At 43.7% G+C, this 25,804-nt stretch overlaps 1 protein-coding gene across 2 annotated transcripts in view; it reads left to right on the top strand.

Moving 5' to 3' along the window:
* FRMD1 (FERM domain containing 1) overlaps positions 1 to 10,469 on the top strand; it is a 52,382-nt gene extending 41,913 nt beyond the window's left edge. For both annotated transcript variants that reach the window (XM_083732473.1, XM_083732474.1), the window contains exons 8-14: positions 345 to 410; positions 587 to 655; positions 838 to 1,012; positions 2,153 to 2,489; positions 2,636 to 2,751; positions 3,912 to 3,991; positions 6,964 to 10,469. In XM_083732473.1, coding sequence (XP_083588599.1) covers positions 345 to 410; positions 587 to 655; positions 838 to 1,012; positions 2,153 to 2,489; positions 2,636 to 2,751; positions 3,912 to 3,991; positions 6,964 to 7,251 — 1,131 coding nt within the window. In that variant the 3' untranslated portion in view covers positions 7,252 to 10,469. The remainder of the gene's footprint in view (positions 1 to 344; positions 411 to 586; positions 656 to 837; positions 1,013 to 2,152; positions 2,490 to 2,635; positions 2,752 to 3,911; positions 3,992 to 6,963) is intronic.
* The last annotated feature ends 15,335 nt before the right edge of the window (positions 10,470 to 25,804 follow it).

The raw sequence follows: 25,804 nt of genomic DNA, 5'->3' as shown, positions 1-25,804 counted from the left end.
AGAAAAAGCAGGAGGAAAATGTTTTCATTTTCCCCTGGGGCAGGGTGGTGGTTCTGGGCCTTCAAATCCCTACACTTGGACATGGTTTGGCTTAGTGTGACCTGCAAATAGATCATAGGGTGTTTCAGTGGTCTGCCTAAAGGCATGCATGAGGGTGGCAAGATCCATCTCATGCAAGAAATGGGTGTAGTTTATACAAGTGATCCTGGTCACAGCTTGTATATGTGCAGCATCAGTTTCAGGAGTAGTCCAGGCTACATTCCTGTTCTGGTAGCCTCCTAGCCTCCTTGGCTATCACCAAAGCAAAGTCTGTCTTTTCACCTTGCACCTTTGTGTCTTCCCAGGACAAGAAGGAGGATCGCCCAACCATCATTTTGGGCCTGACTCTTAAAGGGATGCACATCTATCAGGTAAGAAGTTGAAAGATTTTAAATCTGGCATTAACACCCCACTCTCTTTTTCTCTCTCACACACAGTTCCTCTGCCAGCACTTCCAACTTCTTCCTGTATCCTAGACTTTACAAATCAGATTATTGTTCCTGTGTATCTCACAATGTCGTTTTGCCATTTGTTTTCATTGTTGTAGGAGGTGAACCATGTTCGCCAGCTGCTCTATGACTTCCCCTGGTCACACATTGGGAAACTAGCATTTCTGGTGAGTGTTGTAGAACGTGACAGTGTTAATTTGGATTACTTGCCGTTTGAATCGCATGATTTCTTAAAGGCTCAGAGCTGACAAATGCATAATAGGGTTTGGGTTTTTTTATATAAAAAGAGAATAAAACGTGCAATCCTGTTTACCAAGAGCACTTTCCTTTTCCCCTCTCTGTAATTTAGGGGAAGAAGTTTGTAATCCAGCCTGATGGTTTGCCTTCAGCCCGAAAGCTAGTTTACTACACAGGGTGCCCTTTCCGGTCTCGGCATTTGCTGCAGCTGCTCAGCAACAGCCACCGTGTGTTTCTTAACATCCAACCCATGCTTAAGCAGATCCAGATGCTGGAAGATGCAGAAGGTAAGTGAGGGTGAGGGTTTGCATTTGAGAAGGGCCAAGGCCTCTGGCAAACACAGGGCAGATGCAAAGACATTGGTTTTCACAAAAGCTTAAAGATATTTGCAAGGTCAGAAAGTTGTGTTGAGTTCAAAAGGTGTGAGGCAGGCAGGGCCAACCTCAGTGGCTGCCATGACCGGACACCTTCCAAGGCCCACACTTTGCATGAGGTCCAGCACTGAAGGCCTCTTGATTGCTGCCACTCACCAGCACCAAGGGGCTGATTGCCAACTCTTTGGCCCAGAGGTGATGTGTGGGCAGATGAGAGTTGAGGAGGAGGAATGGCTGGCAACTGTTTGCTGACTGGTGGCCTGCTTGCTCAAGACAGAGACAGCTGTGGTGGGGAAGAGGAGGTCATGTATGCGGTCTGTAGGGTTCACAAAAACCTGGCACTGATGTCATGCCACCCTTCAAAGGCATGGCTTGTTTGCTACAATCCACCGTGCAAGGAGAACGTGGCTCCAGTCTCCCTTGCATTCTAACCTCAGTTGTTACAGAAGAACTTAACCCACTGTTTTTGAAGGCAGCTGGGACCCTTCCAATTCCTTTAAGCATGCCAATTTAAAAAAAAAAAAAATTTAGCTAGCTTGTATCATTCCAAATTTCAGCAAGATTTTTAAAAGTCATAAAACATATGATTTCAGAATTCAAAAACAAATATTAAAAATCCTCTTAACCACCCATGAGGTGTGTCAATTAAAAATGGAAAATGGACAGAGTTGGAGGTTTGAAAGTTTTATTTTAATCAGGCCACGTGGAAATGTAATGAATGGGTGGATTAATGAATGAGAAACCACTATAGCCATTTTGTCTCCATGGCGCTTCCTTTTGCTTCACTTCCGGGTAAGAGTGATGGTTGCTGGATAGATTGTGAGGGCCGCTCCCAAGAGCATTTGCTTCATGCACAGACTCTGGTGGTGTTGAGCCTTCCACCACATGTGCTAGTCTGACCAGTGAAGTGCTTCCTTCCACTATAATAATTATTAAATACATGTATCGCTATTTGTATGCAGTGTCGTCATGTGATCAGGCCAGCACAGGTGGCAAGAGATTTAAGTTTCTCTTTTTCCAAACTTTTCCCCCCACCCATCTCACTTGTTGCAGAGAAGAAACGATATCGGGAATCCTACATCAGCGACACATTGGAGATGGACCTTGATCCATCCGACAAGCATTCGCACGGCAGCGGAAGCAGCAGAGGAAGTGAGAAGAACAACCGTCTGTCTCGACAGTCGACCGACAGCCATGGCAGCTCTCACACATCAGGCATTGAGGCCGACTCAAGGCATCGGATTTCAGTGGAGATGTCGGTGGATGAGCCCTTTGGGATGGATCGGGTTCATCGGAAGGAGAAGTCCTGCAGCTCAAACATCAGCTATGGAAGCTCTGGCATTGATAGCGGTGGCAAAGAGAGAGCCGAAGAGGACTCTCAGGATGATGATAAGGCTTGGAAGGAATGGCCAGCAGGTATTTCTTTTCTGTGGGAACAAAATTAAGAGCAGTGGTGGGTAGGATGAATGGGTGAGCAGGTGACTTTAGATAAAAAAGATATATCACTGTGCCGCCTTCTCTCTTGTAATTTCCAGAAGTTGAATTGACAGTGGACGAGTCGGAAGAGGTGCCTGTGGATGAGCCTCAGTTAGAGGACGTCATACATGGAAAACCTGTAGATTCACTTGCAAAAGATGGTGTTTGCTGCCAGGGTGAGCTGATATTTGTGCAACTCTTTGAAATTTGTCAGTGTTGCATCCTGTTTCACGGTGTTTTAAGTTTCTGACTTGCATAAAATATTCCGGTGTGACATTTCTTTTACTAAATTTGAAGAAACCTGTTTGTGGAGTGAAGGGGTGTGTGGGACATGGGAAAGTATTTCAGGATATCATCATTTAAAAAGGTCATAGGGGCACAAAAATGTGGAGACTGAAAGCCACAAAGAATTGTGAAATAAGCAGAGTTCCTTCAAGTAAATTGGAATTCCCAATTTACTCTGTGAAGCTTTAGCTAAATATACATGTCCCCACAATGACTTTTTTTTTGTAACAATGAGCTAGGAACTTGCTTGAACCAAGCATCTCGAAGTGAGAACCTACTGTCATAAATAGAACTGTAATTCTTAAACTTGTATCTTGTTGCTCTCTCCCCAGCCTGCTTAAGAAAATAATTTGAATAATCTATTAACATCTGCTGGTACAAAAGGTGGACATAACTGGGTGCAGTAACTGGTGAATTTAACACTCTATTGCCTGGTGTTCTATACAGAATCTTAATATAAGCCAGGAGTAAGGAATATTTTGAGGAAGAGAGAAGTAGCAGATACCCACTATTAATGCCTTTCAAATTCAAGGAATTTGCGACCTGAGGATTCTCCTTCTGATGCTTCTGCCATATTACATTTCTCAATATACAGAACCAGCTCGGACAATCCTTTCATTCACTTACAGACCCCCTTTGCGACTAGCCACGTTTAAACCAGGAAATCTTTAGTCAATCATAATTTATGGTTTTATGCCATAGAAAATGATGGCAACCAGGAACAAGCCAGGGCATTAAACACACTTCAAACCATGGTTTGATATCCTGGCTTTTTCAGAAACTGGCAGCCGTATTTTCCCAATTCAGATGAAATGGAAAACTATGGCTAATTAAAGCCTGCCTGGTTTAATTGCAGCTCATATCCAAGGAAGGAGCAAAGAGGCATGGCATGTGTGGGCAAAATACTTGTGCATAGATCATGGCTTAATAAGCTGAGATATGACCACGTGAACATGACCAGTATCTCTACAAGCTTTGATCCACATTTTTGTTTTCAGTTTGAATCTTATCATTTTGATTTTGTCTCTCTCTCTCTCCACCCCCACAACAGACACAAATCCGAACCATCTTTCAGTAGTGCAAGTCACGTTAATAAAGGTCAGAGGCCAGAGTGAGGAATCGCTTTGCCAGGTAAGAAGTTGGCTGGTGGGGAAAGGGTGTAGCTCAGTGGCAGAGCAGCTGCAAGGTTCCACCTTCAACCCACCGCATCTCCTGGTAGGAGAAGGACAGCAGCTGTCCATCAATATAGGCAATAATGAGCTGGATGAATCAATGAGCTAGAAAGTATAAGGCAGGTTGATATGTTGCTATGAGCCATACCAAACTCTTGTCTCAGAATAAGAAATTTGGCAAATATCATATGCCACATTAGGATGAGTTCTGGGTTTAAACTCCCAGGACATTTTCTTTTGAAGCATCTATTTCTAAGCCTAAAAGATAGCATCAACCACTTGGGAAACTGGATCCAACTCAAAATAAAGAATGCACAGGGTTGGGTTTAGCTCATGGATTTTGTTTCTAGTGGTGTAATCAGATGCTGTTTCTTAAGCAATCACATTCTGGTCTGTAAAGAATACTTCGATCTTTACATTTTAATGTTAATGTTTCTATGTTCCAAATGTGGTTGCCGTCATCAGGAAAGGGGGGAAAGATCCCTTGACTGTAGACTTCAGCATTGTGGGACCGCTGTTTATTCTCGGTCTGTGGTTAGTGCACAAATTGCTCCGCTAAGAATGTATCTAACGTTTCGTTCGCCAGCACAGCGTAACAGCAAAGATCTGAAAGTAAAATCAGACTCACTCTGTCAACAGCACCAAAGGAAGCCTAGCTTGAATTCAGTAGACTTCGCCATAATCCAGGGTGCTCAACAAGATGGTTTATATGTCTAAAACTGAGACAGCCTGCAGGGCTGATTCTGATTAACTAGTGGGCACAACCCAGCCGGAGTTATGCACTTTTAAGTCTCTCTTATTTCAGTAGGAGAGCTAAGCATGTGATTCAGGGCTGCAGACTAAAAACATTTACTTGGAAATATAACCCACTGAATTCAGAGTATAGGATGAGGCTGGTATACATTGCAAGCTGAGTCTTAAAAGTGCCCATGAAAACTCACCAACATTCTAGTGCAAATTTCTCTAACAAACATGCTGCATTTTGTATGCTGTTTTCACTAATACACTAGATTTATGCACATTCCCCATGAATATATACATTTTTTGTAAACATTGCAAAATTCAGACAAGTATGAATTTTGCGAGGATGGCTGTGCTTTGGTTCTCCTATTGTTTCAGAAAGTGTGAATTTGATAGATTTGCCTTTAACAGGATAGAAACTCTTCCCCATTCCTTTTCCTGACTATTGCTTGTTCTGGCAGGGTTGGAGTGCCAACATTTGGAGAGCCACAGGTTCCCTACCTTTGACTTGTAAACAAATTCCAGACTGGTAGTCATGCTAGTCTGTTGTAGTAGAAACAAAGAAATGTGTGGTGACACCTGTAAAGACTAAGAAAATTATTGTGGCACAGAGCCCTCAGTTAAATGCATGAATCGTTGTATCTGTAATAGATACGCACACTCACATGTGTCCACACAGAAGGGAGGCAGAAAGACCAGCTAAAAAAGAGTAGCAACAAATGCATCTTTCCCAAGTCCATCACATTTGTGCATGGGGACAGATTAAAGACTTCCCTAGGCTGTTACTGTGCAGATTTTTTAGGATAATTCCAGAAAATCCTTTAAATATCTGTATAAACAATTGGAAATTAAATAAAAGTTACAAGGTGGTCCAAGGACTGCTTTAAAAAAAATGTTCAGGGAAGCACGTTGCTTCCTGTATAATTGAATATACATTGTGCTGATGGTAGCAGTCATCCTTTTTTCATACCATGACCCTTCATACATACCATTTTAGGTACGTAATTTTATCCACATCTGTCAAAAATGAGGGAAAGTTATTGCTGTTCTTTGATTTTTCTGAGAGGGCGAGGGAGAGAAAAGAAGATGTCTTGGGCAGCCTAGAATTCCCCTTGGTCTAAAATGGGCTGTTTCCCAAAGCACTAAATCAGAGTATGCACACCCATATCATACATATAACATTCAGGAAATTTCCAAAATTTGGTTAACAGGGATTCTATTGTGTGCTTATGTCAAAAAACATAAGCACAACTAGCCTTAATAGCTAAAGGGAACTTCTATACTCAGAGGCTTCCTATCTCTGAATACCAGATATTCCCCTCTTATGGGGCAGCATAAATGCCCCCCCCCAACCCATTTCTCCTCACATCCTGTGGGGTAGGTTATAATGAGAGAGAATGAGTGGCCAAAGGTCAACCTGTGAGTTTCAGAGCTGAGTGGGGATTTGAACTCATATCTCCTCAGCCATCCTAGTCCAACTGTCTATAATCAAAACACCACAATGGCTCCTTGCTCCTCTGGCTGACCACTGAAAATAACAGAGTGCTGGATAAGAGGGATCTTTCATCTGACCCAGGAAGGCACTTCCTATTGCCTTTCTATTTCAGTACATCCTCAGGGATAAGAACTTGTCAGAAATTGAAGTTCTTCATAAGTTTTGGAGTTCTTCCTCCTATACCACTTCCATGTGGCTTATTTTCCTTCCTTCCTTCCTTCCTTCCTTCCTTCCTTCCTTCCTTCCTTCCTTCCTTCCTTCCTATGACATTGAAGGACCAATCAAAATATACCGTAGTGATTCTAAAAGGAAGACAAATTAATCTTCTGCTTACCATGATCAAACCTATTAACTATAAGAAGCAACCCCCCTCTTGGCTCTCCCCTCCTTTTTCCAACCTAGACAAGCACCGTTGTTTCAGCCAAACTCTTCCCTTCCAACACTCCGTTCATTGTACATGCCAGGGGGACACTGTGTTCTGAAGCGCAGAATCTAGGCGCTAATAGTTGAATGACTTCACAATTCCATAATGCTTCACGGCTTCTTCATTAAGACAATTTTCCTTAAAGAGAATGAGAGGAATGTTAACAATTTGAGACGAGATGGGAGCTTGCACGCATGCAATCTTTTTCTTTTGTCTTGCTTGTTTGTTTTAAAGTTGTTTGCTTTAATATATGCTTGTCTTAAACTGGCAGCTTGCACAGCCCAAAGCTATGAAGTGCCCGGACCAGCACAGCCATAGTCTAGATGACATCCGCCTTCACAAGTGTCTTCATCCTCCACTAAGTGCCACATTATCTTCAGATACCTCACACAGCTATACGTTTGGTTGCGCCTTAGAGGATAAGCTGGCCAGCTATGGATGTGTTTATTCAACAGCCGACTGCAAAACCAAGTCTGCCCTCTATGGGAAGAGGTCCATGAACTGCCTGTCTCTGGATCTCTTGGGGGAAGATCAGCTCCCAGAGGAATTTGTGGTGTAGACACACTGGAGAAGCTTTCGGACCATCTTGCCAAAGGTCACCTACAACAAAAGAAAAAGAAAAAAAAGGAGTGACTGCTGTTCTAATGGGAAATGGATACTGATTTTACCTCATCGTGTGGGATCCTTTCCTTATTGTTGCCCTCTCTGGTTTGTCATTGTTGTTTGATCCAGCAGATCTGATCAAACTGCATAGCATTTAAAATGCTATGATTCCAGACTGGATAACTGAGGAACGCTTCAGAATAATTGTTCAGGAACAATTTTCTTACTGAAAAGAAAAAATGAAGACCAGAAGTGGGCAAAAAACTGAACACATTCTCAGGACCCAGAAATATTTGCCTCCTGTTTTCCAAACTCTGGTCCAATTTTCACCACTTTTTCTTCACACAGCTTCTGTATGTATAATCCTTAGGGATGTTGTTTTCCTAAAATGTGTCTCCATCAACTGTCTGCCATGCTCATGCCTCTACTGCCATTTGGAGCAGAATCTTGTCTTCTGTTAAATGCAGTTTTCCTCTCCCAGACATGCCACTTGTCAAGTAGCAGTATTGGAAAGAGTCAGATATCATATCTGAAACATATCTGTGACACGTGCCCCTCCAACTGTTTCTTTCAGAAAGAGGGGCAGACCCAGAGGAGAGGCAAAGTCTCAAAGCACTACCTCAGAATGTAAATTTGCCCAACACGTTTGAATAAAAAAACCTCTTATGCCTTCATCTAGTAAAGGACCATAGCAGCTTTGCTAGATCAAGGTCAATGCTCTTTGCCCAAACATGTATATTTACTCATATCCATCGGACATATTTATATCACCAATAAATCTTTTGGAGGGTGTAATGTCACTTCCATACTATGCCTTTCCTTATTTCTTTTGCAACCATTTCTTGAAAACTATGCATCATTCTTGGGGACAAGTAGCATTGGTACAGTATTGCTCACAGGGTGCTGAATTGTGCCACAAACAACAGTGTGAAAAATGGAGGCAAGATGTCACACGATTTGTGGAAATTGCATAGAGGTCATTGATCAGTAAGTTCTGTAGGGACAGGAATTTCCCAGAATTGTACAGGCATGGTTGAAGTTCCCATGCAGGTCCATGTTCATATGGAGGTCACAGACCCTGAGACATAGGTCAGCTTAAACTTTGGATGGTTTTGTATGAAAGGAAAGAAATAGTTGGCCCATTTGATGGAGTGCTAATAAGTGCTGAGTAATGAAGACCTCCTCAAAAGGGGGGGGGTACAATTTTGCGTGGTGTGGAAAAAGTGGAGTGTGAGACGTTCTTCTCCCTGTCTCAGTAACGAGAACCCGGCCCATTCCAATGAAGCCGGATGTTGCGAAATTTAGAGAAGACCCAAGGAAGCACACACAGTTGTGTTCAACTAGGGGTGGCCACCAACTTGCATGGCTTTAAAGGGGGATGAGGCAGCTACTTGCCATGATGGTAGGTACCTACCTCCACTGTTGGAGGCACTATCCCAGAAACCAGTAGTCAGAGTCAATCACAAGTGGGAAGAGCTCTGCTACACTTAACCTCATTGCAGGCTTCCCACAGGCATCTGAGAGAACTGACTGCTGGACTAGATGGCAAAGCTTTTCTTTTGTTCTCATGTGTTGAATATTTCTAGGCTCACTTTTGCGTGCTTCAGGGTAGCATTACATTCTGTCAAATGTTAGAATCAGGGGATGCGATTAAGACAGTGTGCATTAACCTAACTGCCTTCTGTTTGGCAAGAGCCCATTGGATTTTCCAACCCAATTCTGTGGAATGCCTCTTTCTGGACCAGCTGTTGTCAGCAAACAAAACTAAAGGTTAAAAAGAAAAAGTTTCCACAAAATTATAGGGCTAGAAAGATTAATGAGATCCCAATTTGGTGCTGTTGATCCTTTTGCACACATTTAACGACCAGGAATAGGGAGGGCAGTGAAGAGATGGAAGGGCAGCTGCTATAGCAGTTTCTATTCTCCTGGGTGCTTCCTCTTCGAGAGGTGTGAAATCAGTTTCAAATCCTGGACACTTCCCAGTAAGAAGTTCCCTTGCAGGAGCCTGATGGGAATGAATGGAAGCTGCTCTCCTGTAGGGTTTGTGGCCTCTGTCACCACCTTCTGGTTTGACATCTCCTGACCCCCATGAGCCAATTAGTCACCCTGTAGGCATTTTTAGACCAGCAATACTTATTGTTGGTACTGTATTGAGAAATTACTGCAGGCTTTATTGCTTTAAAAAAAGAAGTTAACTTTCCATAGTTCACATATGAAGAATTGGTGCCAATCCCTTGAATTAGTCCATTTGTTCATTGCCCACTGCTTAAGATGTTCATAGATTCTCTACTTTGAATTTCTGTTTGTATCATCATATTTATTTGTAGTGAGCAAAAATGGGGGAGGGAACAGCAGACTTTCACATATCTTGTCTTGATTCCTTGAAATAGATGAGATGGAAATGAAGGAGTACCCAAATTGTGTTCAGGGTGTGAGGACCAGTTCTCATGGGAAGCCAGCTGCCAAATTTAAGCCCTTTCATATTCTACTGCATCATAGTTTAACTCCCCTCATTAAGGCCAACTGATTATTTCAAATGGGGAGAGCCCAACATGAAACGATAGAATGGAAAGTGCCTAAACTGGGCAGGATCACAGATGGGTCCCTTCTTACCTTCTGAGGGGATTATACCCCCCCCCCTTTTTTTCCTTCCATCTGCTGAAAAGGTAACATGAGAACCAGGGCTAAGTGTTTCATTCCCCTTGTCTTGAAACCTCTTCAGCCACTATGATGGCTGTGCAGCCTCCTTTTGGTTCATGTAAACTTATGAGTTCTGATATATATATATGTATTGATTTTAATCTTGAGGTTCTGTTTCATGTTTAGCTTAGCTGCGGTATGCGATTAAAGAAAAGGGCCTTTTAATCTGCTGAAGATATGGAAACCAGCTGTCAATATTTGTTCAGCTGTAAGTTACTTGTTGCAGCCTCTGTTTTTTTAATGGTCAATGTTTCTCCTTTCCATGAAAGGAAAACTTTTGTATTGGGGGGGACGGGACTTGCACACAGACGGATCCATCTAACTCCCACTCCTACATATACACACATGTAATAAAAGCTTGCTAGAAAAGCAGCCTCGAGCGTGTGCTACTTGAGTGTGGAAGAGAAATGTGAAAATGGTCACCTCAGAGAGATGAAGTTCAGAGAGAGGGAAATAAAGTATTTGCCAACTGTATTCTTCCTCATAGCTTTTATGTCACTACTCCTATTGCCAAGATAAGCTACTCTTGACAAGCCCAAAGGCACAGTGTGAATACATAAAATCAGTAAACAGCTTTGTAAGTTTTGGGCAGCAATGAGACTTTGCGTTTGAAGACTAAGTATTTCTGAAGTGTTTTGGAGACTGCAAATTATTCTAGTTAGGGAAATGTTTTTCAATAGCCAGTGAATGTGTGCTTGCTTCACCAGGGCTGGTGGCATGTTGGATGTAGATTTGGGTAACGTGCCCTTTGATGCCACCTCATTCCTAATTGTTGAGGCCTTGTTTCCTTAATATTCTTAGAGCACTTCCAAGTGGCCATAATTTGAAGGATCAGGTATAGTGTATGAAGTGCTTCCACTCTTAAAATCAAGACTCAGGAGTTTCTAACTCTGCCAGTCAACAATCACCATCTCCTTTTCCAATATAACCCTTCCCCCAGAATGCTGTTGGCTCTCACATTAGTCCATTAACTGCTAACTGTATCTCCTCTTAAACAGAAAAGGCTTGTGTAGGGAGCAGCGGGTTGCACTTGTGAACTGGGATAGCATCATGGCAAAGAGACTTGAGTTATGAATCTGGAAGCCTCGAGTTCAAATGTTGACTCTGTCATGCACTCCCTAGGTGACCTTAAGCAAGTTATTATTTCTCAGTCCCTGTGATAGGGAAGATTTTTATACTGCCTTCCCTTGCCTGGTTGTTGTAAGAAGTACAACTAGAACATGCATGTGAAATGCTTTGAGCCTTGGAAGCACTGTACTGGGGTGGGGAACCTGTGGTCCTCCAGATATTGTTGGACTATGACTCCCATCATCCCTGAACATCTGGAGGGCCACAAGACCCCTGCCTCTATAAAAAAAGATCAGTATTATTACATTGTCACGTGTGACTAATGCATGTGACAGATAGGATTTTACTATAGTTTCCTGGAACATATGCAAGTTGCATAGTTAATTTATTCAGTGCGTCATTTGTCTTCCAAAATATAATTTTCATAACAATTTTGTGGGTTTGGTGTCTGAGTGGCAGTTATTTGCCCAAGGCCGGCAGTGCACTGTAGGGGTTTGAACTGAACCTGCTTTCCATTTGCAAGTCCAATAAATTATTACAGTGGTCACCAGCCTTTTAAGGTCTAGGGGTACATTTGAAAAGCACTTTACCATCTTTGCTATTCTTTGGCACATCCATTTCCTGCTAGCCTTTGAGCACCTGAGAGGTTAATGAGCCGTTGCACATTTTATTGAAGTTTTTGGCTTCCAACTCTAACGAGATGGTGGGGATTGAATCAGGGGAACTTCTGCATGCAAGGCATGTGTTCAACCCTCACCCAGAATCCATGAGCAATTTCAGAGCCATTATCACAACTTAAAACCACTGAGCCACAGCAGCTGGACAGTGTTTGGCTGATTTCCCCCCTGTCTTTAGACCTTTAATAGGATTAATAGCTGTAACATGGTTTCATTTATTTAATGTGTATTTAATGTACATGCTGTACATTTGAAGCATATGGCTTCCTCCAAAGAATGATGGGAGACATAGTTTACCTCCTGCAGAACTACAATTCCCAGCACTATCTGCAGGAATTCCCACAATCCTGACAGTACACATGGGCACTGCCATGGCCACAGAAGGGACTTCAAGTTGTATCTGAGCGCAACACATTTATACATTAATCAGAATTGTTTCCAAAGCGAGTTGCATTGCCTGGTCTAAATTTGCCAATCAAAAACTTCACTCTTGTGGTTTATCCCCACAACAGCTACTCACTGTGGGTTATAGTAAAGCAAACAGTTTAATTTGAGCGTTAGAACAACCTGGCCTCAATAAGGAAATTTTGCCCGTAGTATGGCCATTTTCCATCTTCCCACTTTGATTCTCTGGCACCCTACTTGTACAACCTAGCAATTCCAAAATATAGATGTACTTTTACCCTCGCCAGGCTGAATGTATTGCCCTTGGCTGTACTTGAGGGATGATTCCAAAAGATTCCACACGAAAAACGCTTATGTCCCTGCAGAGATGGAAGCGACGGATCAGTGGCGCACACCCTTCTGGCGTGCACTCTGACCTGAGGAATGAGATTTTCGCTCCTCTTTTATTGTCCATTCTGGGTCACCCACTGCTACAGTGTCTTTTCTCCTGGCAGATCAAGAGGAGCAGATGACAGCAAAGGTTGCAAGGTTCTTAGATGGGGCAATCAGAATAAGGTTCACTATTTGACTGCTGATTCAGGACCCTAAACTGTGCTTTATACACTTGACTCTTTATTTGGTTCTCTGAGTCCAACACATTAATAGGAATTGTTTCCAAAGCGAGTTGCATTGCAAGGGGTGGTATGCATGGCCCTTTCTTGACAGTAGAGGGCACTGGAGGAGTTATGTAGCACATCCTGTCAGCCAAAAGAATGTGGGATCTGTTCATTAGTTCTGAGCATCAGCATGACAACAAGTTGTCCAATATTGCTTTTCCAAGGTTATTTGTTTGGGGGCTTATTCCTTTATTTCTTATTAGCCATTTCAGAAAGACTAGCAGATGGAATTAAACTTTGGAATTGGGCATAGTTAGAATGTAAGCATGGAAAGTGGTGTAGAGCTGTGCAGTTCTCTTCAAGAATCACACACAAAGAGTGATCTGCCATTATAATGTATCCTTCCTAACTGCCACAATGACCTTTTGGTTGCAGCATCAAGAATACAATCTGTTGTTCTGGCTGGGCTGCAGCTGCACAAGGCAACAAAACGGGAATTGTCTAGATTCCACTATGGGCCTGTCCTGGACCCAAAAATTCCTTGGGGCACAGCATACCCATTGTGCCACACCTGTGCAGAGACTCTCCTTACCAATGTGGCATGACAGCACTGGTACAGGGATTCGCTGAACATACGTAGCAAAGTGAGAGGCAGGTGAGACACACCGGAGGGTGTTGAGGAGCCTCACCCTCATGCTTTGCATCTCAAATGGGGCTAGCACATGTTTTAGAGGTGTCTGCTAGAACAAATTAGATTTGTGAAAGACAAAAGGGAGCATTTCTTGACAACCAGGTATATTTGGTTTATGACACTTGCTGCCATAAGTTGCAGTGATTGTCTCTTCAGCTCGGATGGTTTTTAAATGGGACAAGACAAATTCATGTAGCGTGAGGCTATCAACAGCTACTAGTTATGATGGCTTGCATTCAGGGGTGCCAACCTGAATAAATTATTGGGGGCCCCAGATAAGCTCTGTCCCACATTATCAGTCGTATAATGCGGTGCAACGGCCTCGGTCCAGTATACCTGAAGGAGCGTCTCCATCTCCATCGTTCTGACACTGAGGCCTTCTGGCGGTTCCCTCGCTGCGAGAAGCCAAGTTACAGGGAACCAGGCAGAGGGCCTTCTCAGTAGTGGCGCCCGCCCTGTGGAACGCCATCCCACCAGATGTTAAAGAGAAAAATAACTACCAAACTTTTAGAAGACATCTAAAGGCAGCCCTGTTTAGGGAAGCTTTTAATGTTTAATAGGTTATTGTATTTTAGTGTTTTGTTGGAAGCCGCCCAGAGTGGCTGGGGGGGCCCAGCCAGATGGGCGGGGTATAAATAATAATAATTTATTATTATTATTTGAATGGCAATGACCATCAACTTGGGGGGCTGGCCCCCTCAAATATTTTATTGGGGGCTGAAGCCACCTCAGCCCCTAGGAGCTGGCTCCTATGCTTGCATACCCTCCAACATTCCTGAGATGAAAGTTGAGTGGCGTGTCTCTTGGTGTCGTGCTGTGGCACGAGTCAGTTGGCCACCTCACTTGCCACAGCCCCTACCTGGCAGCTGCTTGCTCCCTTCCCTCCTTACTCACTTTTTCCTCTCATTCTGCACCTCAGGCCGCCATGACAGTGGTGGCAGCAGCAGAGAGGGGCCAGCAAGAGCGTCAGTTGCCTCTGCTCCAGCAGCAAACTGCCTCCCCCCCCAGGGTTCTGCTTCAAGTGGGGATGGGCCCAAGGTGGTGTGAGAAGAGGCCCATGCTTGCCTTGCCACCACTACACACCTTGGCCTGCTTCCAATAGCAACAACAACTTATTATTTATACCCTGCCCATCTGTCTGGGTTTCCCCAGCCACTCTGGGTGGCTCCCAATAAGACATTAAAACACAATAAAAGATCAAACATTAAAAACTTCCCTAAACAGGGCTGCCTTCAGCTGTCTTCTAAAAGTCCAATAGTTGTTTATTTCCTTGACATCTGATGGGAGGGCGTTCCACAGGGCGGGCACCACCACCGAGAAGGCCCTCTGCCTGGTTCCCTGCAACCTCACCTCTCGCAGCGAAGGAACCACCAGAAGGCCCCCGGAGCCTACTATAACATACCCTTGGGGCAACACTGCAAACACAAGTGTTGGCAAGAGCACTGGCTCACCCTCCTCCCCAAGTTTGACAGTGATGGCTCTGGAGGGGGAAATGAGACATTCTGGGATCAAATCAGAAGCCGGGGTGGCTTCTGTAATTCCAGTAATGTTCCAGGAAAATCAGGACATTTGTACGCAACCTCCAGCATCACTTATCACCGGCCACTGGAGATTCAAAACAGGAGACAGCTGCTGCCTTCAAGCCCTGCATGTGGCCTTCCCCACAGAGGCATTCAGTTGGCCAGTGTGGAAAACAGGATGCTGGATGAGATGGGCCTTTGGTCTGATCCAGCAGGGCCCTTCATAGGCTCTTATGAAGCTCTGTACCCTCAGCAGATGAATAGCAGCCGGAAATATAGACACAGATCCTTTCTCAATAGGGAGAAGCAGTAACAGGGGCAGGGGAGTACATCATCAGCTGATTTTGTCTGCTTTTTTTCCATAATAAAAAGGCACAGAAATTCTCTTCATTAAAAACAAAAGTTGAAAACCTAGTCTGAAACATGGTACCATAAGCAGCTCATAGGGTCAAACCCTTACTCTTCCCTGTAACATTTCTCCCGAAAAATCAAACTGTGTTGCAGTTTTCTGCTAATTTACTTAAAATAAAGAAAGGTACCATGTCAGCTCTGTTAACACCTAACCAACTTGAAGTGCATGATCTACCTTGAATCCTTCTTTCTTTCTTTCTTTCTTTCTTTCTTTCTTTCTTTCTCTCTCTCTCTCTCTCTCTCTCTCTCTCTCTCTCTCTCTCTCTTTTTTGGGGGAGTCTATGTCAGTGCACAGTTACTCCTGTGAAAATTGCAGCAACATAACATCAGAATTATTCTGTTGCACCAGCCCCAAGCTCTATAACGCTGTTAAAACACACAGGAGCACACGGAGTTAAAAAAATGTTTCCAGTAAGAGACTTCAGGAGGTTTCAAACTAAGTTCATCTGAAGACAGAAAATGCAAAGAACAAGCAGGAGGCAAGACAAATAATACTATATTTCTTATACCCTGCCCATCTGACTGGGCACTATGGGCAGCTTCCAACAATAGCAAAATAAATAAAAATAAAAATCAAACATTGAAAACCCACAGCTCTCCACTATGTGCAGCTCAGTTTACAGAATGACAATGTGCAGCCTAAAAGGAGTCATTTAAAGATGCAGCTCCTCTCTTATTATGACAAAATTGCTACTGTTGACATCCCAACAGTTCAACGGTCCCGACTGAAGCTGTGAGGAGAACCAAATTCATGCAGCCCACACTGCACAACAGCCCACATCTCCACCTCCTTGTATGTTTGCACAGAAACGGGACATTGATGCACATATAGTTCCACAAGCGTAGGAAGAAAAATATCATTACAATGAGGTAGTGCATCAAAGCCCACAATTTCCACCTTTGTGAGCTGAACTGTACACGTGTACATTTTGATGTTTTGTCCCATTTGGGGGATGGCAGAGGCTCATGCACCAGTCAGGCTGGGATAGGTTGTGCACGCTGACTCCCAAGAGGCATTAGGCCAGATCGATAAAGACACCTCTGTTGATCCAGGACTGTGGATTTCATGACTGAAATGAAATTGGAACCAGAGATTTTCTGGTTCGCAGATCAGTCTCTTGGGTACAAGCCTGTTGCAAGGATAAGAACTGCTGTTTACGAGCCACCCCACTTAGCTGGGCAAGTGGCACGCCAAGAACAGCAATGCATCCTGGGACATCCTCGTCATCTCCCCAGACAACAGGGATGGATTAGTGGCAGTTGCACAGAGACGCACGCAAACACTCCAGCAAACCACAGTGCCTGGCAAGGCGCCAAAAGCCTAACTAAACAACCAAATAGCATTCTGGGCTGTAGTGAAAACTCTCAAGTGCTGTTTGGCAACTTACTTAGGACTCATCTGCCTTGCTGCTCAAAACCTCACTAATGTTGGTATGGCATTCAGGTGCCTTTTGTTTCCCAACAGACACATTTTTAGGTTCTGCCAAATACAAAGCAAGCTCCATTTTCACGCAGCAGCAGTTCAGCCCCTGCCCAAACACTTGCGCCCACAGTGATGCATGTAACTTTTCATCCCACATCATTAATGTGGGTATTTGCTCATCCACTATTTCCCCTCTCCTTACATCAGGGGTCAGCAAACTTTTTCAGCAGGGGGCCGGTCCACTATCCCTCAGACCTTGTGGGGGGCTGGACTATATTTTGCAAAGAAAGAATGAATTCCTATGCCCCACAAATAACCCAGAGATGCATTTTAAATAAAAGGAAACATTCTACTCATGTAAAAACACGCTGATTCCCAGACCATCTGCTGGCCGGATTTAGAAGGCGATTGGGCCTTAGTTTGCCTACTCATGCCTTACATTGCTCTATGCCATGGTAAATTGCACAGCTGTATAAAAGTAACAGGGACAATTCACTTGTGAGAGACACGCAAAGGAATAAATTGTATTTGATAAGTGCTGAAAGATAATGAAGACTGCACCTGTCTAAAGTATATTGGGGAGGATTTCTAAAGGGTAGGTGCCATCACACGAAAAGTCAGATTCCAACATCATAGGGAACAAATGTCCTGATGAGCTGGAATCTGCTGAGCTCACAGTGTAGCTATTGGGTATGTAAGTGATCGGCTAGAGATCTATAGTTGGTGTCCTGAACCCCTGGCTTACCTGGCAGCAAGTCAGTATGTCAAGCCCAAAGTTCAAAGTCTGAGGTCAGGAAACACAGTGCCGGGTCAGTCCAAGTTGACCAAGTCTGAAGCGCGGCAGTCAGGATACAGTCCAAAGCACAGACCTATAGAGGTCCAGGAGCATCCAAGCCAAGGTCCACCAACATTGAGCAGACCCAGCACCTCAGCTCTGCTTCCCTTTTGTATTTTGCATGCTGATTGCAACACCTGGGCTTGATTAGGCATGTGACCCTCACCTGGCCTGAGCCTACTCCAGCTGAGGAATCACAACTTCCTCCCACAGCTCCACCTGGCCAGCTAGGGATTTGGGCTGTGTGCCCTTGCTTGCCTCAGCCTCCTGGAGCACCCCATCTGCTGCTTCCTATGCCTCAGAGCCTGCCGTGTTTGTGGAGACAGGGGCCCTTCTGACTCTGATTATGGATCCTGCTACTCTGGTTCCTGTGCCCTCCATCACCCTGTGAGTACTTCCTTCTCCTGCTTCTCCCCATGTGTCCCAGTCCCAGCTACACCCTTCAATGGAATTCTCTTCCTCCTCCCTGTCTTCCTGCTAGTTCATGACAGTGGGCCATCCCCTGCTCTCACGCCCCATTGAAGCTGCTTACTATTATGTTCTGTGTGGAACAAGATTACCAGAAGCTGCAGGAGGTGGGAAAAAAGCAGGGAGTGAGTGAAGCAGATGCTCGTTTCAACTCAGCTAACACACTTCAGCCATAATAAGCCAAATATTCAGAATATTCAAATTCAGAATATCTAGTTGCTTTCGCACTGCAAATTTCAACAGGGACTTAGACCTTTGCTTTGCAGTCACCGGAATTTTAAATATACAGGAGCAGCAGATCATTTGTTGATGAACTGTGCAACCAGTCCTAAGCATGTTTAGTCAGAAGTAAGCCCCATTTAGTACTGCAAGGTTTGCTCCCAAGCTTGGAAGAAAACGGAATGGTTCCAAAGTGGGAGAAAACTAAAGTGGAATGGTTAGGCTAGACTGGTCCACCTGTAAAGAATTGGGATGGCATCCTACCCCATCCCTCTCTACTATCAGCACTGCTCCCTTGTAAGTATCAGCTACAACTCATCAGTGATCCCCCTCACAATTTGGGCAAAACCGCTGAGCTTCTGTAGCTCCTCTACTTATTAAGCTGCATTCCCAGAATGAGTTTGGGTGTAATATTAAACTACAGTTTAGGGTTACCTGCACAAGGCTGCTCCTTCCCCCTGTCTTCATGTCTGGCATGGCTCTCAGGGGGTGACAGGAAACATCCTATTGTGTTTTTTTTCAGCTAACCAAAGTTTGCCTTTCTGCCCAATCTCGGAAATGCCGATAGTTTCAACTTGGGTTTATCCAGTCAAATCAGCATAGGTTCAAAAATAACAGTCAGGACAAACAATATATAAAACAAACCACAATGTGTCCCTGCTTGGACAGAATAGCAAACAAAAGTCCATTGTAAACAGAAGCAATTGCTTCCAACCTCAAGGCCGCCCCAGAGGAGAAGAGAGGAAGGGAGAATGTGTAAGAGGCTTGCTCTTATAGCACTAAGATTAGGGTAGCAAAAGTGTTGCAACCCCCATCATCCTTGACCAGGCATCCCCAAACTTGGCCCTCCAGCTGTTTTGGGACTACAATTCCCATCATCTCTGACCACTGGTCCTGTTAGCTAGGGATGATGGGAGTTGTAGTCCCAAAACAGCTGGAGGGCGAAGTTTGGGGGTGCCTGTCCTTGACCATTGACGATGTTGTTGTTGGGATACTGCCAGGGAGATATGGCCCATCATGGCCCCCATGTCTCCTCCGGACGATCCATCGATCTCCCGTAGTTACAGTATCAGCAATTAGCAACACGAGCTCCAGAAAATAGCATGCCACATTCCAGAGCTGATGCACGCTCTAGCAGCAGAATTTGCACAGCGAAAGATGCACGCAGGAGAGCATTATTTAGAAGTTTATTCAGCATTGGTCAGAACAAAGGAAAAATCATGACTGCCTGCTTGCGTGTTCAGGCACAGAGAGAAACGAAAGCATAGACACAACAGAAACATCCTGTGAACAGGAAATACGCAGGCTGTGACACAAACATCCTGCTCCCTTTTAAGGTGGAATGGAAATATCCTAACAGTTGGCAGGGGCTGATGATGGAGGTTTTGGAGTCCAACAGCAACTCGGAGGCTTCACATTGGCTGCTCTTGCCTTAAATTTGGTGTTGCTTCGAACTGTAGCTTGACTCAACCCAATGGCCCTTCTGCCATCTTTGGGTGATGGTAGTTTGGCTCCATTCTTGTGATGTTGCTCATCATTCTTGTGCGGCAGGCTGCCGTTTGGGTGAGACAAGGGAGCCTGCTATAGATTAGTTCATGGGTAGGCAAACTAAGGCCCGGGGGCTGGATCCGGCCCAATCGCCTTCTAAATCCAGCCAGCAGACAGTCTGGGCAGGAATCAGCGTGTTTTTACATGAGTAGAATGTGTCCTTTTATTTAAAATGCTTCTCTGTGTTATTTGTGGGGCATAGGAATTGGTTCATTTTTTTTCTTTCCAAAGCATAGTCTGCCCCCCCCCCACAAGGTCTGAGGGACAGTGGACCAGCCCCCTGCTGAAAAAGTTTGCTGATCCCTGGTTGCTTGCATTATGGTATTGTCTGCTTATCACTGAGCATAATCAGGCGTAGCTCTCGCTTGAAAGGGCAATTGCTTTTGCTTAGAACAGCTCCCAAAGTGCGTGCCCATTTATCTTTAAAATCCTCTTCAGCCTCTCTACAAACGCAACCTTGCCAGGAGCAGTAAGGTTCTCAGATGACATTAGGGGCGTTTGAGGAATTCGATCTGTGTGAATTCTGATACAAACAGATCCCGATGCACACTTCCCAAACTAATGGAAAATGATTTTCCTTAGGATATTTGCACTTCTCCTAATTCTGTGGTGCTACTCATGCCTCAAAAAATAAAAAATACATTTTAAAGGCATATTTTTAGAAAACAATACATCATTCGGCAAGGTGTATTGTTATAGAAAATATGCTCACTAATATCTACTTGAATAGCATTTAAATGTGGTTTTTCATGAGGATTTGTTGCTGTTTTAAATAGCAAATAATCCTAAAATGGACTTTTGAATGAGTGAAAGTGACATTTCATTTTATTTCTTTGAGATTCCTATATCCTGACCTTTCTCCAGTCTGAATAGCAGCTCAAAGATGAACATTCACACAGTTATACAAAATAACACATGGACTGCAAATAGACTGATCTGTCTACCCATAGCTGAAATATGCTAAGTTACATCCAAAGCTTTGTGTTACGCAGTTAGGCTGTCTGAAAAGTAATCGAAGACAGCCTTACGAGAGAGAGAAAAGCATTGTTATAAAAACCATGTGCTGTACAGAATATTTGAATTACATAACAGCTGTCTAGACCATTCTCCCCATCTTATCTTAGATATATTCTCTACTAGCGATCCTGACGGCTAAGCTATCGTTTAATTAGCTTTCATCAAGGCCATTTAAAATCACCTTCATTCAAGTCGGTGACTGAAAACAGCATTCCAGTGTGTACCGTAGTTATTTTCTAAAGGAAGAGGCTCCCTATTTTTCTTGCTGAGCTGTTTGCAGCTCTGATTTTATCCTTGGCTTGTGGGCAGGGGGACCATGCAGTATTAAACCATGTATTAAATTCCCAGGTCAGGGGCAATGAGGGGCTGCATTGACAGCTGCCACTCTGAGGTCCACATGCTGGCAGAAGGCATGGCCAATGTCCACCCACCACACATAAATTCAGGCAAGCAGCAGCTTCCCACTCCCCAAATTCAGATGCTGGTGGTTTTTGCACATCCTCACTCACACATACAAATATAAAGGAAGACTATGAAGGATAAGGCTTCCTCTGTGCATGCAGAACAGGAACAGAAGGGCTCACCCTATCAGAAGTGCAACAACAAGGGCTGGCACAGCCATTAGACAAAGTGAAGCACCTACCTCTGGCAACCCCTGCAGTGAGGGGCATGGAGTGGCACTGAGTTGTTTGCCATTTAGTCTGTGCTCAGGAAAGGTAAATGGACCTCTGACCATTAGGTCCAGTCATGACCAACTCTGGGGTTGTGGCGCTCATCTCGCTTTATTGGCCGAGGGACCCAGCATACAGCTTAGCATGACTAAGCCGCTTCTGGCTAACCAGAGCAGCGCACGGAAATGCCATTTACCTTCCCGCCGGAGCAGTACCTATTTATCTACTTGCACTTTGATGTGCTTTCGAACTGCTAGGTTGGCAGGAGCAGGGACTGAGCAACGGGAGCTCACCCCATCGCGGGGATTTGAACCACCAACCTTCTGATTGGCAAGTCCTAGGCTCTGTGGTTTAACCCACAGCGCCACCCATGTCCCTAGTCTGTGCTTAGCCTAATAATAATAATATCCCATTTCTTACATCACGTGGACTGTGGGCTAAATATGTCTCCATTTGGAGATTGTAAAGCCCTAAGACTATCATGACACTTTCGCGCCCAGCCACCTGTCCTTAGTTGTTCTCACCAGTAGAGCTGAGTAGGAATATGGCCCTTGTAGGCATTTAGTCTGTGCCAGTATCTGAGGTAGGCTAGATCAATTTTGGCTCATATTGAGGGGAGACCCAGTTCATTTCTGAGGTGGACTGCCGGTGTCCCCGGTGGAATATTTGGCAATATTTGCCACATGAATTTGTTTTGTTGGACTTCTAGTTCAGATTTGATACCACTTCCCCAAATCTCAGCCCCGCAAAGCATTTGTGCAATGATCTTTTGACACATATATCTTGATGGCTGGATTGATTAACTGCCCCTCCCCCCCAACTTCAAATGGAAGAACCTGAATAGCTGTCCAGTAGAGCAGGCAGATAATAACTTGGTTGCATCCAGGTGGGGTTTCCATGAAAGCTTTTCATCCGTAAGTAACCCTAAGTATTTAAATCTATCTACTTGTTTGAGGGTATGACCATCTAATATCCACATGGATTTGGAAACCCTCTTACCAGATACGGCAACCTTCGTTTTGGCATGCACCATTTTGTCCTTTGTCCCAGGCAGCTGGCTCTGGCAAAGACAGGTTTTGTATAGCCTATTCTGTGCCCAAGCTATTATCCTGTGGTGGCAGCTGCATAGCTGCTAGTGCTGAAATAAAATTAAATTGCCAGCCTGGCTAGTTTCTGTACATGGAGGGGGAGCAGCATTTCATCCTTCACTTTAGGCAGCAAAATATCTTTGAGCTGACCCTATTAATAACATTGTCTGACCTTTTGAAAGGAAGAAAGTTCACATTTTTTAAAAGCAAATAAATAATGGTAATTTTAGATGATTTAATATACTTTTTAAAGGCTATCCCTTAAAAAAAAAAAGCATCCTGTACCCTAGAAATATATTGTATTCCACATCAAAAGTTTCCCAGTGGAAAGATTGTTCTCTCCTTTCATCTCTGAGATGTTCTGGAAGGCAATGCCAGACTCCCTCCATCCTGACAGTTTCTCAGTTGTGATTTGGGCTGACTTCAGTATTTGTCCTCCCTTCACACAGACAGACGGCTCTCTTTCTGGCATCTGTTATCAATCCTCATTAGAGAACACAGAGGCACAAGAATGCCTTTAAATTGTTTAATGCCGTCTGCTTCCTGTGCCAATAACTTTCTCTTGTAACTTCTTAGAGTCTAGCACCCCAGTGCTGACCTCTGAAAGTCCCTTAGAAAAATGGCGTCTTTTATTGGTAGCCGTGGTGATGTAACCCTTTCACTGCCGGCACTCGGGTGCAATTCAGATGATATGACATTAGCTTCTATCTCATCATGGTAGGGAAGGCTGTCTTTCTTCATGAGCTTTCCTGGTTACACAAGCAGCACATGAACAGTCATAAAAGTTTAGGAAACATTCTGGGACTCAGAAAAGGCAGCACACATTTATTTATTTCTATTAAGCATTTTTAAGACTACCTTTGTGGACAAAGTCCTCTCAAGACATCACACAACAATATAACCTATAAAACAGAAACAGTGATAGACTTTGAGCTGGAAGCTTGGTAATAACAACATGGTTATGTGCCATATGATGGTCTGTTCTACACAAGGCTAGTTATGCCTAAAACCCACTGAAAAATCAATGGAAATGAATTGTGTTGTGGTGCAAGTATTCTTTATTTTTTAACTTTATTTACAATTTGATCGATGCAATAAAAACACATTTTTCTTAATTTTAAAAAGAAGAAAAAGAAAAAACTAATAAAATAATATTAAAAAAACTAAATGAAAAAGATAAAATAGAAACAAAGAAAAGCTCACGAAAAACCTTGTCCACTACATACACCTATTTAAGGAATACAAACCATCATCGATAATATTATAAACACTTATTTCCAGTAAGAACCCACTTTGTCTTTTCTTTGGTTTTTTTTTCTCTTTTCTCTCTCTCTCACATTTCTCACTTTCTTCTCTGTACATGATTTCTGGTTTGATACCCTGATTAATTTGATGACTTCCTTCTAACCCTATGCGGTTCCTAACCTCTATATCTTAATTTATCTGTATCATTTTTAAATCTGTGGAGAACCATCCTATAATCTCTGTAGAATTACTCAGAAGTAAGTCTCACTGAGCTGAGTGGGATTTTCATCCAAGTTAGCCTCTGCGCATGAACTCTGTATCTGTAGACAGGAGGCAGAGGTGCGCCTGCAAGCCCCAGCTTTCCACAAGCTGCAGGAGGTTTGTCTGTGTGTTCATTTGAACACATGCAGAGCCTTCTTATTGGCATCCCCAGTCACAAACAGAAGTCTATTCACTTCCTAGCAAATATGATCACACACCCCTCCCAGTTCAAACCTACCATGAGCACACAGTGAAGGTTGGGGACTGAACATGTGAGGCAGTGCAGATGGGAGATGGGGCTTGCGTATCAAACTCCTGCCTCCCATCCAGGGATACAACATTCACATGTTCAGACGCATGCCTGAACATGCTTCCTCCTTCTCCCCAAACTGCAGTTTCTTCCATGGAAGTTAAGATACATCCCTATCTGCAGTAAGGTCCCCTTCCGCAAATGTCTGCTACATTCCAGAGATGATCTCTGTGTCAGGAACAAGGTGACTCGTTTTGAGTGTAATCATTGGCAGGACAGCAAATTGTGAGTTATTTGATTCATTGTTGTGTTTTTACTGACCGAGAGGGAAGCACTTGCTGGATTTTGGGCTTCATGTGTCAATGTAACTTGGCTAGCCTTGAGCGATATGCAATTGACTCGATTGGGCTGTGTGCATGCAACTTGCTGCTTAACACTTGGTGAAAAATTCAGCTTGAAATGAATCTTAAATCGGGTTTTTGATATGCAGAAGAGAAAGACCAGGCAATGCTAATTCGGTTTGTACAAGACTTACAGTCCCACAACTTAATTCTCCCAAATCTCACTGAAGGAGCATTTGTGGGCTACCCTTTTGAAAATATCTGCACCAGAGAGATCAGTCATCACACACAGTCTCTGTGAGCTTTCCCTTCCCTCATCCCTCCTAGTGTTAAAGTGGTTGAAGGGAATTTTTGAAGGGATATTGTATGTTGGATGGATTCCCTTGTTGCTTCATGTCCAGGGCAAATTTCCGAGTTCCTCTGTGACTCTGCAGCCAAGTGTTCTATTATCTATGCACAAATGTTTCCTATTCTAAACTAGAAAGTCCATTTTTTCCAAATGATCTGTGACTCCTCCTAAAGCTTTTAGTCAGAGCTGCTGCTTCTCCACTGGCTTTTGTTTTCACTCCCCACCCCCTCTAAATTTGTTATTGAACTTTCTTATGTGGTGGCTTTGTTTCATTCTGACTGAGTGGCCAAAAAGGAGAGGCATGACTAGTTGTGTTGGCAGGCTGCAGAAACTTTCATCTTTACTTATGGTCATACTTACTTCTCTATTAACTAAAATTTGTGACTAGCTATGACAATCAATTAATGGTCCTGCTGGGAGCAGGTTTTTTTGGCCAGTGTGGGTACCAAGCCCTATTGTCCAATCCTAGATAGCCAGGAAAATAAATTCATTCACTGGTTCTTGGACTCAGGTCTCGCATTCGAACATTAAGATTGCAATCCTAACCACACTTATCTGAGAGTTAACCCCACTGAATTCAATAGGATTTACTTCTAAATAGACATGACTAGTTGAGTTCATGGCTAGTAAGTTCATCAAGGCTATTTTGTTTTCATTGGATGTTGTTACTCCAGAAATACAGCTTATTTCATGCTAACTGCAATTTTTTTAATTGCCCCAATCTTG

This window comes from Podarcis gaigeae (assembly GCF_964106915.1).
Source record: "Podarcis gaigeae genome assembly, chromosome: 3".
In the NCBI taxonomy this organism is placed as follows: domain Eukaryota; kingdom Metazoa; phylum Chordata; class Lepidosauria; order Squamata; family Lacertidae; genus Podarcis; species Podarcis gaigeae.
The sequence above is the reverse complement of the archived record's forward strand: the minus strand, read 5'-3'. Positions and strand labels throughout refer to the sequence as shown.